At 43.9% G+C, this 12,085-nt stretch overlaps 1 protein-coding gene across 1 annotated transcript in view; it reads left to right on the plus strand.

Annotated features, from left to right (window-relative positions):
- LOC147710124 (flotillin-1-like) overlaps positions 1-12,085 on the plus strand; it is a 154,965-nt gene that overhangs the window by 26,069 nt on the left and 116,811 nt on the right. The window contains exons 2-3 of the mRNA XM_086920822.1: positions 5,297-5,357; positions 5,953-6,028. Coding sequence (XP_086776948.1) covers positions 5,312-5,357; positions 5,953-6,028 — 122 coding nt within the window. The 5' untranslated portion in view covers positions 5,297-5,311. The remainder of the gene's footprint in view (positions 1-5,296; positions 5,358-5,952; positions 6,029-12,085) is intronic.

The raw sequence follows: 12,085 nt of genomic DNA on the forward strand, positions 1-12,085 counted from the left end.
GGGCTTCTTTGGGGTCCCAGTCCCGCCCTCCAAGGTGCAGTTTGATACCATGTGAGAAGAACAGAGTAGCTGTTTTTTTAAGCAGAGAACATTTACCTTAAAAGGAATGTACACCGAATCGGGAGGAATACCCCAGTACCAGTGTAGATGAACGTAAGACTGATGCAACTTCCAAGGACGAGGGACTCCAAGATTATTGCAACCAGGACACCTAGGCTGAAAAGTGCAGAAGTATAATGGTGAAAGATGTTAATGTTAATGTTACTGTGATTTATAAAGTGCACATACATCCGTAGGTGTCTTGGCTTAAAAGCAAATTTCTTAGTGACAAATTGAGGAGTTATAAGGAAGTTAGGTGTGAATTAGTTGATGATTTTGGATTTTTGCTGAGAAGAGGTAATGTAGTATCTCCATTAAGTAGAATACTCTGGGTTTTTCAGCTTAGTCATGAGGGGCACCTTGGTATAGTTCAAAACAAGAAAAGAGTTAGGGACTGATACTGGGGGTTGGGGGTGAGTTGTTGAATAGAAGGGTCAGTTTGGGATTGTATTGAGTGTAATAATACAGATAAGTCCCAACAGTGTGCTCGGACATGTCTTGGGAAGCGTTGGGACCTGTCATTTTGGAACCCATACATGGTGTAATTAGGGATTCCACATTTATTATTGTGGTGTTGGATTTCTTGCTCTAAATGGCCTTAAACTGGTTTCTTGAAAAGAGTGGATTTTGATTTGTCGATGAAGATATTAGATGAAGTGTTCCATGGTAAGGGTTGCCCAGGCCGGTCCTTGGTGACAATGGATCTCAGTTCAAAAACACCCTGCGGGTTCCAAGTCTCTGACACTCCGAAGAGAATGAAGAAGTCGTTTTTTAGGACAAACTAGTAAATACGTAGAAGACTTGTTTCAATTTTGTTTATTGGCTGGGAAGGCGAACTGGCTAATACTTCCCCCTCTCTCCTTGTTTATCCAAACTTCAGTTCAACCCAGAATCTTTAAGAGGTTTTTTTGTCACAGAATGGAATAGTGCATAGGATCAACTCACCATATCACCCTGCGAGGAATGGTTCTGTCGAGAGAATGAATAGGGTAATCATAGGTGTTGTTCAAATGGCTAGCAAAAGAAGAAAGTGCAAGGAAGTGGGAGTGAACAAAATGTAGGGTGTGACTCCTACTTTAGGTGGCTTCAGCCCCTTCAAAACCTTGAGAGGTGGACTTGCTGCACCAAGAACAACTTGCGTTGGGTGACGGCAAAGACGCGGGCAGTTGGGTCTCCAGAGAGGATGGAAAAGAATATTGTAGAGACTCAGGCTGTTTACAAAGGGTCTTCGGTCATGTCTCTGAGCCCAGGAACTGACACTAGACACTAGAAGAGAGACACGAGTAGTAGAAGGGCCTTCTACTACACGTAAACTCTTCAGATGCAAAGGGGAAATGGCAGGAGAAGGCCTGAGGATGCTGGGATAAAGGCGGTGGTGGTTGGATGAAGAGGAGCACACTGATACAAGTGTAGAGGGATACTCTGGAACAGGTAGGAGAGTGCAGGACAAGGTATTACCAGGGAGGTGCAGCTGATATTGTTTAAACCCTTTGCCGCGGAGCTAATTCCCCCGCGCTGCGGGGGGACGCGCGCGGCACCACGGTGCTTGTGACGAGCTCGGTTAGGGGAGCAAAGTTTGTTAAGGAAAGATATTTCAGGAAAAAGGGGGTGAAGGGTGGATTCCATTGTTGCGGTAATAGTGTAGTTTAACATGAGGTGGTGCGATGGATGAGGTGATGGGGGATTGAAACATGCATGATTTTGACAAGACATTACCTTGGTACTGGAATAATGGGTGGGCTTGAAATATTGACGTTTTTTATATTGATTTTGAGATACACGAGGCAGAGTTTTGAAACAGCATGCAGTGCTTTATGTTTGTTAATTTGTGTGAGGGCAAATTGATGACATTGATCGATTTTTATGAACTGTTTATATGTTAGAATCCCTGATGAAGGGAACTATTCCCGAAATGCATTGGATATTTTTATGTAGGGACTGGTGGAAACGTGTCATTCTCCTGTGCCATGCATATACCCTCCCAGGGGAATTTGAATGTAGAAAAATGAATTGAATAAGTGGAGAAAACAGTTGAAAACAAACAGATTAAATAGAGATAAACAGAAGATGAAATTTGAGATTTTGATTAATTTGATTCATCCGTATGCGGCTGTTCAGCTTGCATATGGACCTAACCTGGTTTCCTTTTGATTGCACGTACTTTCAAGCGTACTGGGCAAAGCGCTATCAAGGTTGCACCCCACTTCAGTTTTGAAGAAATGAAGTATCTAAGCATAGAAGAATACATTCAGTACACCGGTGTGCAGTCCACCACCCACATTGATTCTCATGACCAGGGAGGGACACATAGGGGTTGTGCGTGAGATTGCCGTGTGGGCATGTCATTCCGAACACAGGGTAGGGTAATACTGAGAACAGGGAAGGAGCAACCAGATCTGGTCGCGTGATTTCAGTTCAAAAGAACCAGAGGAGTATGTAGTAGGATGAACTTTCCTGTTGCATGTTGAGATCCTACCCTAGTGTAAACTGAGGATATATCTTACATTTCTTGTTATTTCATGTTCTAATATTTCAGATGTTGTTTTTGTTTAAGAAGGGGTTGTGTAGTGTCTGCCTGTCCATTAACCACACTTGTGCACATTTATTTTGTTTGTTCTTCTGGTACCTGTGATAGATTGATGGTTGCCTGGGATTCTAACCTGGTGGTAGTTGCTGTTTGGGACCCGCGTTGTGAAGTTGCTTTCCGGGGTGACCTGTGTCTTCCATCTTCACCACAGGTCCTTGCATGCATGGGTTGCAAGCGGTCCACTGGCTGGTTTTCATCTGTGAGTCCACCATCGGCCAGCAGTGGGGCTACATAGTCACACCTGACAGGGTCTGACAAGCACCCAGTAGCATCACAAAAAGGAAATGGTACCCCCTATATATTTTCAGGTCCAAGAGGAGGGAAAAATAGCAAAAACTGTGAAAAGGCCTCTAATCTGACCCATATTGCTTTTTGATCTGGCCTCCTAGGGCTCATTTGCAAAACAGATCCCCAATATCAGTGTCATACACCAAGGTTAATTAAAAAAACTATATTTTATTGTTTGTATTCTTTATGTAAAATATTTTTTTTGCTTTATATTATATATAATTTTAGTTTGCTGCTATTCATTGCTTATAAATGTTCATTATTTACAAATACATATAACACTTATACAGAAAAATAAACAATTGCCAGTACACATGCAATGTCTCTAACCTCTTTGTGTATGATAATTCTACAGCATTTAAACATGTTATATCAACACATAGACAGTAGATTGGATTTGCATAGCTACAGAGTCTTACAATGTAATCATCTGTAACTGTTAAAAAAGCAAAGACACCAGCAAAACAACCTTAAAATCAAAATACATATGAATTGTGCACTAATAACCCCACACTAATCCATCAACACTTCATTGTCACCTGTCAAACCATCTCACCCACACTAACATTCATACACCAAAAAGTCCAGTTATGTTAGAGGTCCTGGAAATATTGTCAGAGACAGACTATTTTTATTGGTGTCCCATCAATTCCCTTTAGTATATATGTCTCTGAACAGTTATAGAGGATTAAACTGAAAGACACTGTATCTACGCAAATCCAATCTACTGTCTATGTGTTGTTATAAAATGTTCAAATGCTGTAGAATTATCATACACAAAGAGGTTAGAGGCATTGCATGTGCACTGGCAATTGTTTGTTTTTCTGTATAAGTGTTAAATGTATTTGTAAATAATGAACATTTAGAAGCAATGAATAGCAGCAAACTAAAATTATATATAATATAAAGCAAAAAAATGTTTTACATAAAGAATACAAACAATAAAATATAGTTTTTTGAATTAACCTTGGGGTCTGACACTGATATTGGGGATCTGTTTTGCAAATGAGCCCTAGAAGGCCAGATCAAAAAGCAATATAGGTCAGATAAAAGGCCTTTTCACAGTTTAACCACCCAGAAGCCTATCTCCAGGGCTTCCTCCACAACCAGTGCACCCCTCCAGGGTGGGCCTAGCATCCATACATAGGTTTGGGGTTCACATTAACACGTCACTCTGCTCGTGGGTCAAGGATCGGGGTCCACTGATTGCGTTGAACGCCAACAAGGGCACATGCTCTGTGGTGTCCAGATATTCCTTCCTCCTAACTTTTGTGTCCAGTGCTCTCTTAGTTTGATGCCAGAGGAGGCCGTGCTGCCTCCGTAGCCTCTCCTACTTCAGGCACAGTCTTACTCCTGTGCTGTCTCTGTCGCCTCTCCTCCCTCTGGCACAGTGTTACTCCCATGCTGTCTCAGTCGCCTCTCCTACCTTTGGCACAGTGTTACTCCCATGCTGTCTCAGTCACCTCTCCGCCCGTTGGCACAGTGTTACTCCTGTGCGCTCTCCATCGCCTCTACTCCCTCTGACACAGTGTTACTCTTGTGCTGCCTCCGTTGCCTCTCCTACCTTTGGCACAGTGCTACTCCCATGCTGTCTCTGTCGCATCTCCTCCCTTTGGCACAGTGTTTCTCCTGTGTTGTCTCTGTCGCCTCCCCTCCCTCTAGCACAGTGTTACTCCCATGCTGTCTCAGCCCCCTCTCCTCCCTTTGGCACAGTGTTACTCCCAAGCTTGCTCCATCGCCTCTCCGCCCTTTGGCACAGTGTTACTCCCATGCTCTCTCCATCGCCTCTACTCCCTCCGGCACAGTGTTTCTCCTGTGTTATCTCTGCCGCCTCCCCTCCCTCTGGCACGGTGTTACTCCTGTGCTGTCTCCGTCGCCTCTCATCCCTTTGGCACAGTGTTACTCCTGCACTGTCTCGTTGCCTCTCCACCCTTTGGCACAGTGTTACTCCTGCGCTGTCTCGTTGCCTCTCCTCCCTTTGGCACAGTGTTACTCCCGCGCTGTCTCGTTGCCTCTCCTCCCTTTGGCACAGTGTTACTCCCGCGCTGTCTCGTTGCCTCTCCTCCCTTTGGCACAGTGTTACTCCCGTGCTGTCCCATTGCCTCTCCTCCCTTTGGCACAGTGTTACTCCTGTTTCACAGTCAGTTCCCAGTGACTTGAGATTCATTAAACCTTTCAATACTGACTTCTTCTCCGAGTGTCCTTCCTGGTTGGCACAGCCTCCAGGCTAATGTGATTGTTGGTAGCACCAAGAAACCCGTGCTGAAAGTAAGAGAGCGCTATAAAGACCGCCACCTAACCATCTCATTCTTTTCTTTTCAGGACCCCCTTACCAGGATGGCATGGTACACATGCGGGCCCAGCCAGGTCATGGTGGTGTCCGGTAAGACCTCCTTTCCAAGCGGCTTCAGGAGAGGGTGAAATATGGGGTCGGAGTCATGCACACCCTTCTAGCCTTGGCCCTTGTCATGGTGGTGTTTGTGGCTGTGTGCTGTTGTGTATTCATGTATGCTGCTGGGCTTAAAATTGTTGACTTCCTTCTGATAGGCAGGTCCTCAAACTCCAGAAAAGTCTGCAGGGTAGCTAGACATCTTAAGGTAAAGAAAGGCCATCATCACAGTATCTGTACCCTACCCTGGGAGGGGCAGGTAGATCAAGGCCTTTGGTCTTTAAATGTGGTTTGCCCCCAGCATTCCTTGCGTGCCTGTGAGGAACCATCCGGTTGGTACCTCCGTCCCGTGTGTTTGTGTCATCCTTGGAGGGATGCTCTGGTTCAGCCACCAGGTGCTGGGGCCATTGGTGGGCATATCCCAGAATGGGAGAAACAATCTCTCCTCTTCCTGAGGACCAAGCCCTCTCATCCAGTCATGGCCACTGAAGAGGGAAGTTTGGAGGGGCAAACCTGCTTTGAGTAAAATGCTGGTCTTGCAGTGTGTGTTCCATCTGCTGGGTCTTACGCTCTTTGGGTTTTCTTGCAGGGCTCTGTCGCAGTCCACCCAGGATGATTGCTGGAGGCAGAGTGTTCGTTCTTCCGTGTGTCCAGCGGATACAGAGGTTGGTCCCTGCTCCCTTGTCTGAATCCCTCTCTGTAGCTGTAAAACCAGGCTTTCCTTATGTCTCTTCGACTACTCCTATCTCAAGCTTGCGGCTGCTGCCCGCCGAAGGCACCTGAAGCGCACTGAAGTGTTACTTATGGTGGACGACTGGCTCTCTTCCTTTGTCTGGATATAGAGGGCAGTGGGATTGTTTTTTGATTCTTTCTCGATAGTCCTAGAGAGTTTTCAAAAATGGGTAGGGTCCACTGTACAGCAAAAGTTTCCAAAGTGTACTGTGAGCTCTTGCGACGTCAGTCCTAATGACAGACTGAACCCAACTTCACTCAAAATAAGCAACACTTAGAAAAACATTTCAATCTAAAAAGTCCATGCTATTAAAAAGCATATTTATTATACATACAAACTTTCTTCTGAAGATAAAATGAAATGTTTTTTTTCACCTCAAATCTTCATAAAGAACCATTGATAGTTTTTGTTATTGGCCTTTTACAATTTTCTACCAGTAACACGTAGATAAATACATTTTATAGCAAAATTAGAATGTTGTAAGAACACATGTTGTTATATTTAAAAGGGCCTTTAACTTCTAAAACCCTATCTTAATCTCCGCTAATTAATCATGAATGAATGTCTACCTCCTGCGCTATAAATGTATTTATGTGTCTAGTTAGCAGTTAGTTTGTAAGGGCCATGCTGCACTGAAGAAGCATTGTGGGTGGATGGGGTGGTTTACAAACACCAGTTAGACCAGCGGACTATTCCATTGGCGCCGTAAAGAAACATTAACAGCAAAGACAGCTCTATTTTGTAATAATTCAATATTCGAGGGCTCTGAGGGGTGGTGTCACTCACCCATGGATTAACAGCAAAGACAGCTCTATTTTGTAATAATTCAATATTCTAGGGCTCTGAGGGGTGGTGTCACTCACCCATGGATTAACAGCAAAGACAGCTCTATTTTGTAATACATTGAATATTCGAGGGCTCTCAGGGGCGCTGTCACTCGCCCAAGGATTAACAGCAAATACAGCTCTATTTTGTAATACATTGAATATTCGAGGGCTCTGAGGGGTGCTGTCACTCGCCCATGGATTAACAACGAAGACAGCTCTATTTTGTAATAATTCAATATTCGAGGGCTCTGAGGGGCGGTGTTACACGCCCATGGATTATCGTTAAAGACAGCTCTATTTTGTAATACAATTAGTAATACTAAGACAGGGGTACAGGGTAAGACACTTGACTGCACTCTATCCACTTTATCCTGGTCTAGTTGTATTTGTGGGTGCCAGAAACCTGAAGCCACATACCCCTAGGCTTCCAAAGTCAATGCCCTAAGGCACTGTATACAATTCAACACAATGGTTCAGCACACCATACAGTATGTAGTAACAATATTAATCAAATTAATGATATCAGTAAGCCATGGAGTTTTCTTTCTTGTTTTTATTCCAAATCTTCACACACAAGTAGCCAACACGTTTCGTCCGAAGGACTTCTTCAGGGCTACAACAAACAAATATACAAAATATACATATTATACAGTGCTATATTACAATTAAAAACCTAATTTCTATACAACCTAAGTGTAAAGAAAATGTTTAAGGTATTACTACGCAGTCCATAAACAAACATGGCCCACTGACAAGAGTAACAATTTATCCTCATTAAAACAATGAATAGATATCACAGTCTATATTGTGAAAGGATTTAAAGTGCAAAGAGCTTGGTGTCACTTTGGTCAGTAATTTTCTTCAAAGAATTACAAATTTGAGCAAACAACCATTAATCAAAAATGGTGGAGGGGAAGAAGGAATCTTCTATGTTATTATAGTTAAGTCCACTGGTTGAGTCCTCTGGTTGGCTATAGCTAAAAGAAACGAAAGGACTGTATCTTACTGAATATTTATCAAAGTGGCGTCATGGATTATGTGCTCCAGGGCTTTATCAATGAGAACAAGTCTTCAGGTTATTTAGTGGAAAAGATCCTATTGTGAGAAAAGGATTGGGTATGAGTTTCTTCTACTTTATACATAGATTGTTCGTTTGCCCAAGGTTTATTGACCGGACACAACAGATACCTTGTTTTAAAATGGACTAGTCAGTTCTCTTCAAATGCTGTATTGGGTGGGAACGTGATTGTCAGATGCCAAAATTCACATCCTTTGCCAGTGATATCTATATTCACCCTAATAAAAAATGAGGTGGAAACTAGTTTAGAACCCCAGAACAGCCAGTCATTATCATGCATGATATATAAACGGTGATAGGATAATTATTAAGTTCCCAAGTAGGACCTAAGTATATAGGGCCATACTATTGACGTAACCTTTCCCGTAAATCACAATAGGAAAACGTAAGCACGTTGTTTGGCACTACTTGACCCGAAACCCCACATCCAACAGTGTATATTATTATTACTGTAAGGGAAAGGAGATAACTGCCCTGATTTTATGGCAATAAAATGTGAGCTCAAGAAGACAGATAGGAGCAAACCAATTCGCCACTGCTCCTTGTCTTAAGGCTGCATTGAGCAGTATTTTACTAACATATTAGAGAGGAGGAAGGGAGCACCCTGCCCTAGTCTAAAAACTTAAATTAAACCCAGAGCACAAACAGGCTAAAATCGCCATAATATCCACAAGGTTTTAGCAGCCCTCCAAAAGTATCACTTACTTAAACGATCGTCACATCTCGGTTCTTCCCGGTCGCAGCCTCGAATGGATGGTTCGAACATTTGACCGGGGTGACCCAGTTTAAATAGCCCGCAAAGAAGCATCACCTGCTAACAATTGTCAAAGAAGTCGCGTCGATTGATGCAAGTGCAGCCGCCATCTTAGAATGTGCACGTAATGCATATACGTTAGGGGAAATAGAACCTTATTTTAAAAAACGCAAAGGATTTTGTAGTGTACCCAATATCCATGCGAAGTATTTAATAAAAAGGTTTTTGGAATTTATATATTGTTTTAAGTAATGGATTTTGAAGCATGAAATTCCGTATGGCAGCAACGAATTTTAAGTCTTCGATACGGACACCATTTTTAAAACACCGAAGTAGAATACAGGTTATTTCGCCTGTGTTCCATGCATTGGTGTGATGCCGCCATCATTTCATAAAGTAATAGTGAAAAACTTGAGTAGGTTATATTATTCAAGAATATAGAGTTTATAAAAAGAAATATGCAAATGCGTCAATGTGTTTAAACTTTAAAAATTGGTAAACGAGAAAGTACTGTACTGATCTAAATATATAGCGCAATCCTCAGATTGGTATTAACACAGTGATTCATATTTACAATATTAAAACGGAGGGCAACGAATTTAGCCGTATCGGCTTATTTGGGCGCCATTTTGGATCGGGAAACAAACAAAATTGTTAACTAGAACCGATATATAAGTGTATTTCCTTGTTAGATCTACATTATTTTCATAGAGTGCTCCTACTTAATTCCATCCTTTTATGGCCAAAGATATAGTATATCAGGTGGTTTACTGCTTTACTGCTTTGCTGCTGAATCTCCTGAGGCACAGCCGGGAGAAGGGACCCCTAGCACTATTTTAGACTTGTGTGTTTATTTCTGATTTTAAAAGTTTAATCCCTGTACCTTACTCCTCGCACAGCGAAAAAACGCTGCCGAGGGCGGGGGTTTGTTGTATTGCTGAGGCACAATTGGCCGGAACAGAAAGCCACGCCCACCAACCGTAGCCACGCCCCTTTTTCGCCAAAACGCGCGCTGAACACGAGCGCTGCGTCTTTGCTGCTGAATCTCCTGAGGCACAGCCGGGAGAAGGGACCCCTAGCACTATTTTAGACTTGTGTGTTTATTTCTGATTTTAAAAGTTTAATCACTGTACCTTACTCCTCGCACAGCGAAAAAACGCTGCCGAGGGCGGGGGTTTGTTGTATTGCTGAGGCACAATTGGCCGGAACAGAAAGCCACGCCCACCAACCGTAGCCACGCCCCCTTTTCGCCAAAACGCGCGCTGAACACGAGCGCTGCGTCTTTGCTGCTGAATCTCCTGAGGCACAGCCGGGAGAAGGGACCCCTAGCACTATTTTAGACTTGTGTGTTTATTTCTGATTTTAAAAGTTTAATCACTGTACCTTACTCCTCGCACAGCGAAAAAACGCTGCCGAGGGCGGGGGTTTGTTGTATTGCTGAGGCACAATTGGCCGGAACAGAAAGCCACGCCCACCAACCGTAGCCACGCCCCTTTTCACTCCCTACCTCATCCCTATGTAAGATGTGCCCTTACAGGAAGCGCAGCGGACGAGCGCAGCGGGCGCGAAGATTGCGCGCCGAAGGCGCGCTTAAGGCAAGCTCGTCTGCGCTCGTCCGCGCCGAGACCGGGCCCAGGGCATCCCCCCCTGCCCGAGCTCTCCCGCTCCACAAGGCAAACAGATACAGTAGAGAAACACTCATGCTACTAAACCCTTTGGCAGGCAGAGCTAACTGCCCTCGTCTAAGTCCCAACTTTGAGTCCGAGACCAATAGTCTATGTCCCAACTGCCTAGGGCGCCTGCCTCATATCAATCCCCTCCCACTAGTTTTACATTCGAACCCTGATCAGAACACAGGATATAGGCACTTCCTGCCAACACACGCCGTCCCCAAACAGACCATTAAGGGAGAACTAGTCAGTGGACTATTAAACGTCAGGTCTCTGCCGAAACACGCCACTGAAATACAGCTTTTGGTCGAGTCCAACCATTTGGACATTTTATTTCTGACTGAGACATGGACGGCTGCGGGAATGGAATTAGAGCTAGGGCCGGCCTGCCCGCCAGGATACAAGATCATTCATAAACCTAGGACCATAGGACGAGGAGGAGGAACAGGGATCATCTTTAAAGAGGAGCTAAATATTGCTACCTTAGATGTCGACACGGTTTCATGTGCTGAAATACTTGGGATATCGATCAGACATGACTCAGGCCACTGCCTCACGAGCCTAATCTGCTACAGGACTCCGGGACATATCAACGCAACACAACAGCAGGAATTGATTGCCGTCATCAACAACATATCAATCTCACACAGCAAACTACTGGTACTAGGAGATTTCAATCCTTGGGATAATGACCAACTACACACGGCCTTCCACAATATCACCCACTCTTGGGAAAACTTAGGGCTGAAACAGTGGATAACTACCCCCACACATAAACAGGGAAATACACTGGATCTAATATTTGCTGCAGAGGATCTTATTACAATGAGAACAACGCTCCCAGTAGATTGGTCAGACCATCACCTCCTACTTTTCAACATTCACACCTTGACTAATACAGGACCTACTAATACACAGAGCAGATCCTTTACTGGACGCGATTGGAAAGGCCTGCTAAAAAGGAAAGAGAAAGGAAAGTTCAATCTCCATCACATTGGGAATTCGTTCAACCCAGAGAACGACATCACCACTAACTATCTCACGTTGTGTAAAGAAGTAACCAAAAAGCTCGACGATACTGTACCCCTGAAAGTAATCAGGAAAAGAGGAAGACCCTCCGCGCCCTGGTACACGGATAACCTGAAGGCACTGAAAAGAGCCTGTAAAAACGCCAAAAGGATGTGGAGAAAAAATTACTCGGAGCTGGAGAAACTGATATGGAGACAAACCATTGTAAGATATAAAAAAGATATCATCGCAGCCAAAGCAAACTATTTCGCCGACTTACTACTCCACAGCTCTAATAAGTCCCGTGACACTTTCAGGATAATCAGAGAGTTATCCAATCCGGATTGTGCGAACAGTCAAATTAAGCCCTCACAAGAATTATGCGATGACTTAGCTTCCTTCTTTCAGGAAAAAATCACTAAAATCATTGAGGGAATGAAGGGTGCTTCCATCTCCTCTGAGCAGGATATTAGTAACCCCGAGAATAGGGAGAAGAGCGAAGACAACGCAGGACGACCCAACCCAAAGGCTACCTTAGAATATTTTAAAGTCCTTACAGAACAAGACTTCACAAAAACTGCTCTTAATACAACCTCAGGGTCCCCTCTGGACCCTTTGCCTCACAAAATAGTAAAGGAGTTCAGGGATGACC

This window comes from Lissotriton vulgaris, chromosome 5 (assembly GCF_964263255.1).
Source record: "Lissotriton vulgaris chromosome 5, aLisVul1.2, whole genome shotgun sequence".
NCBI lineage: Eukaryota > Metazoa > Chordata > Amphibia > Caudata > Salamandridae > Lissotriton > Lissotriton vulgaris.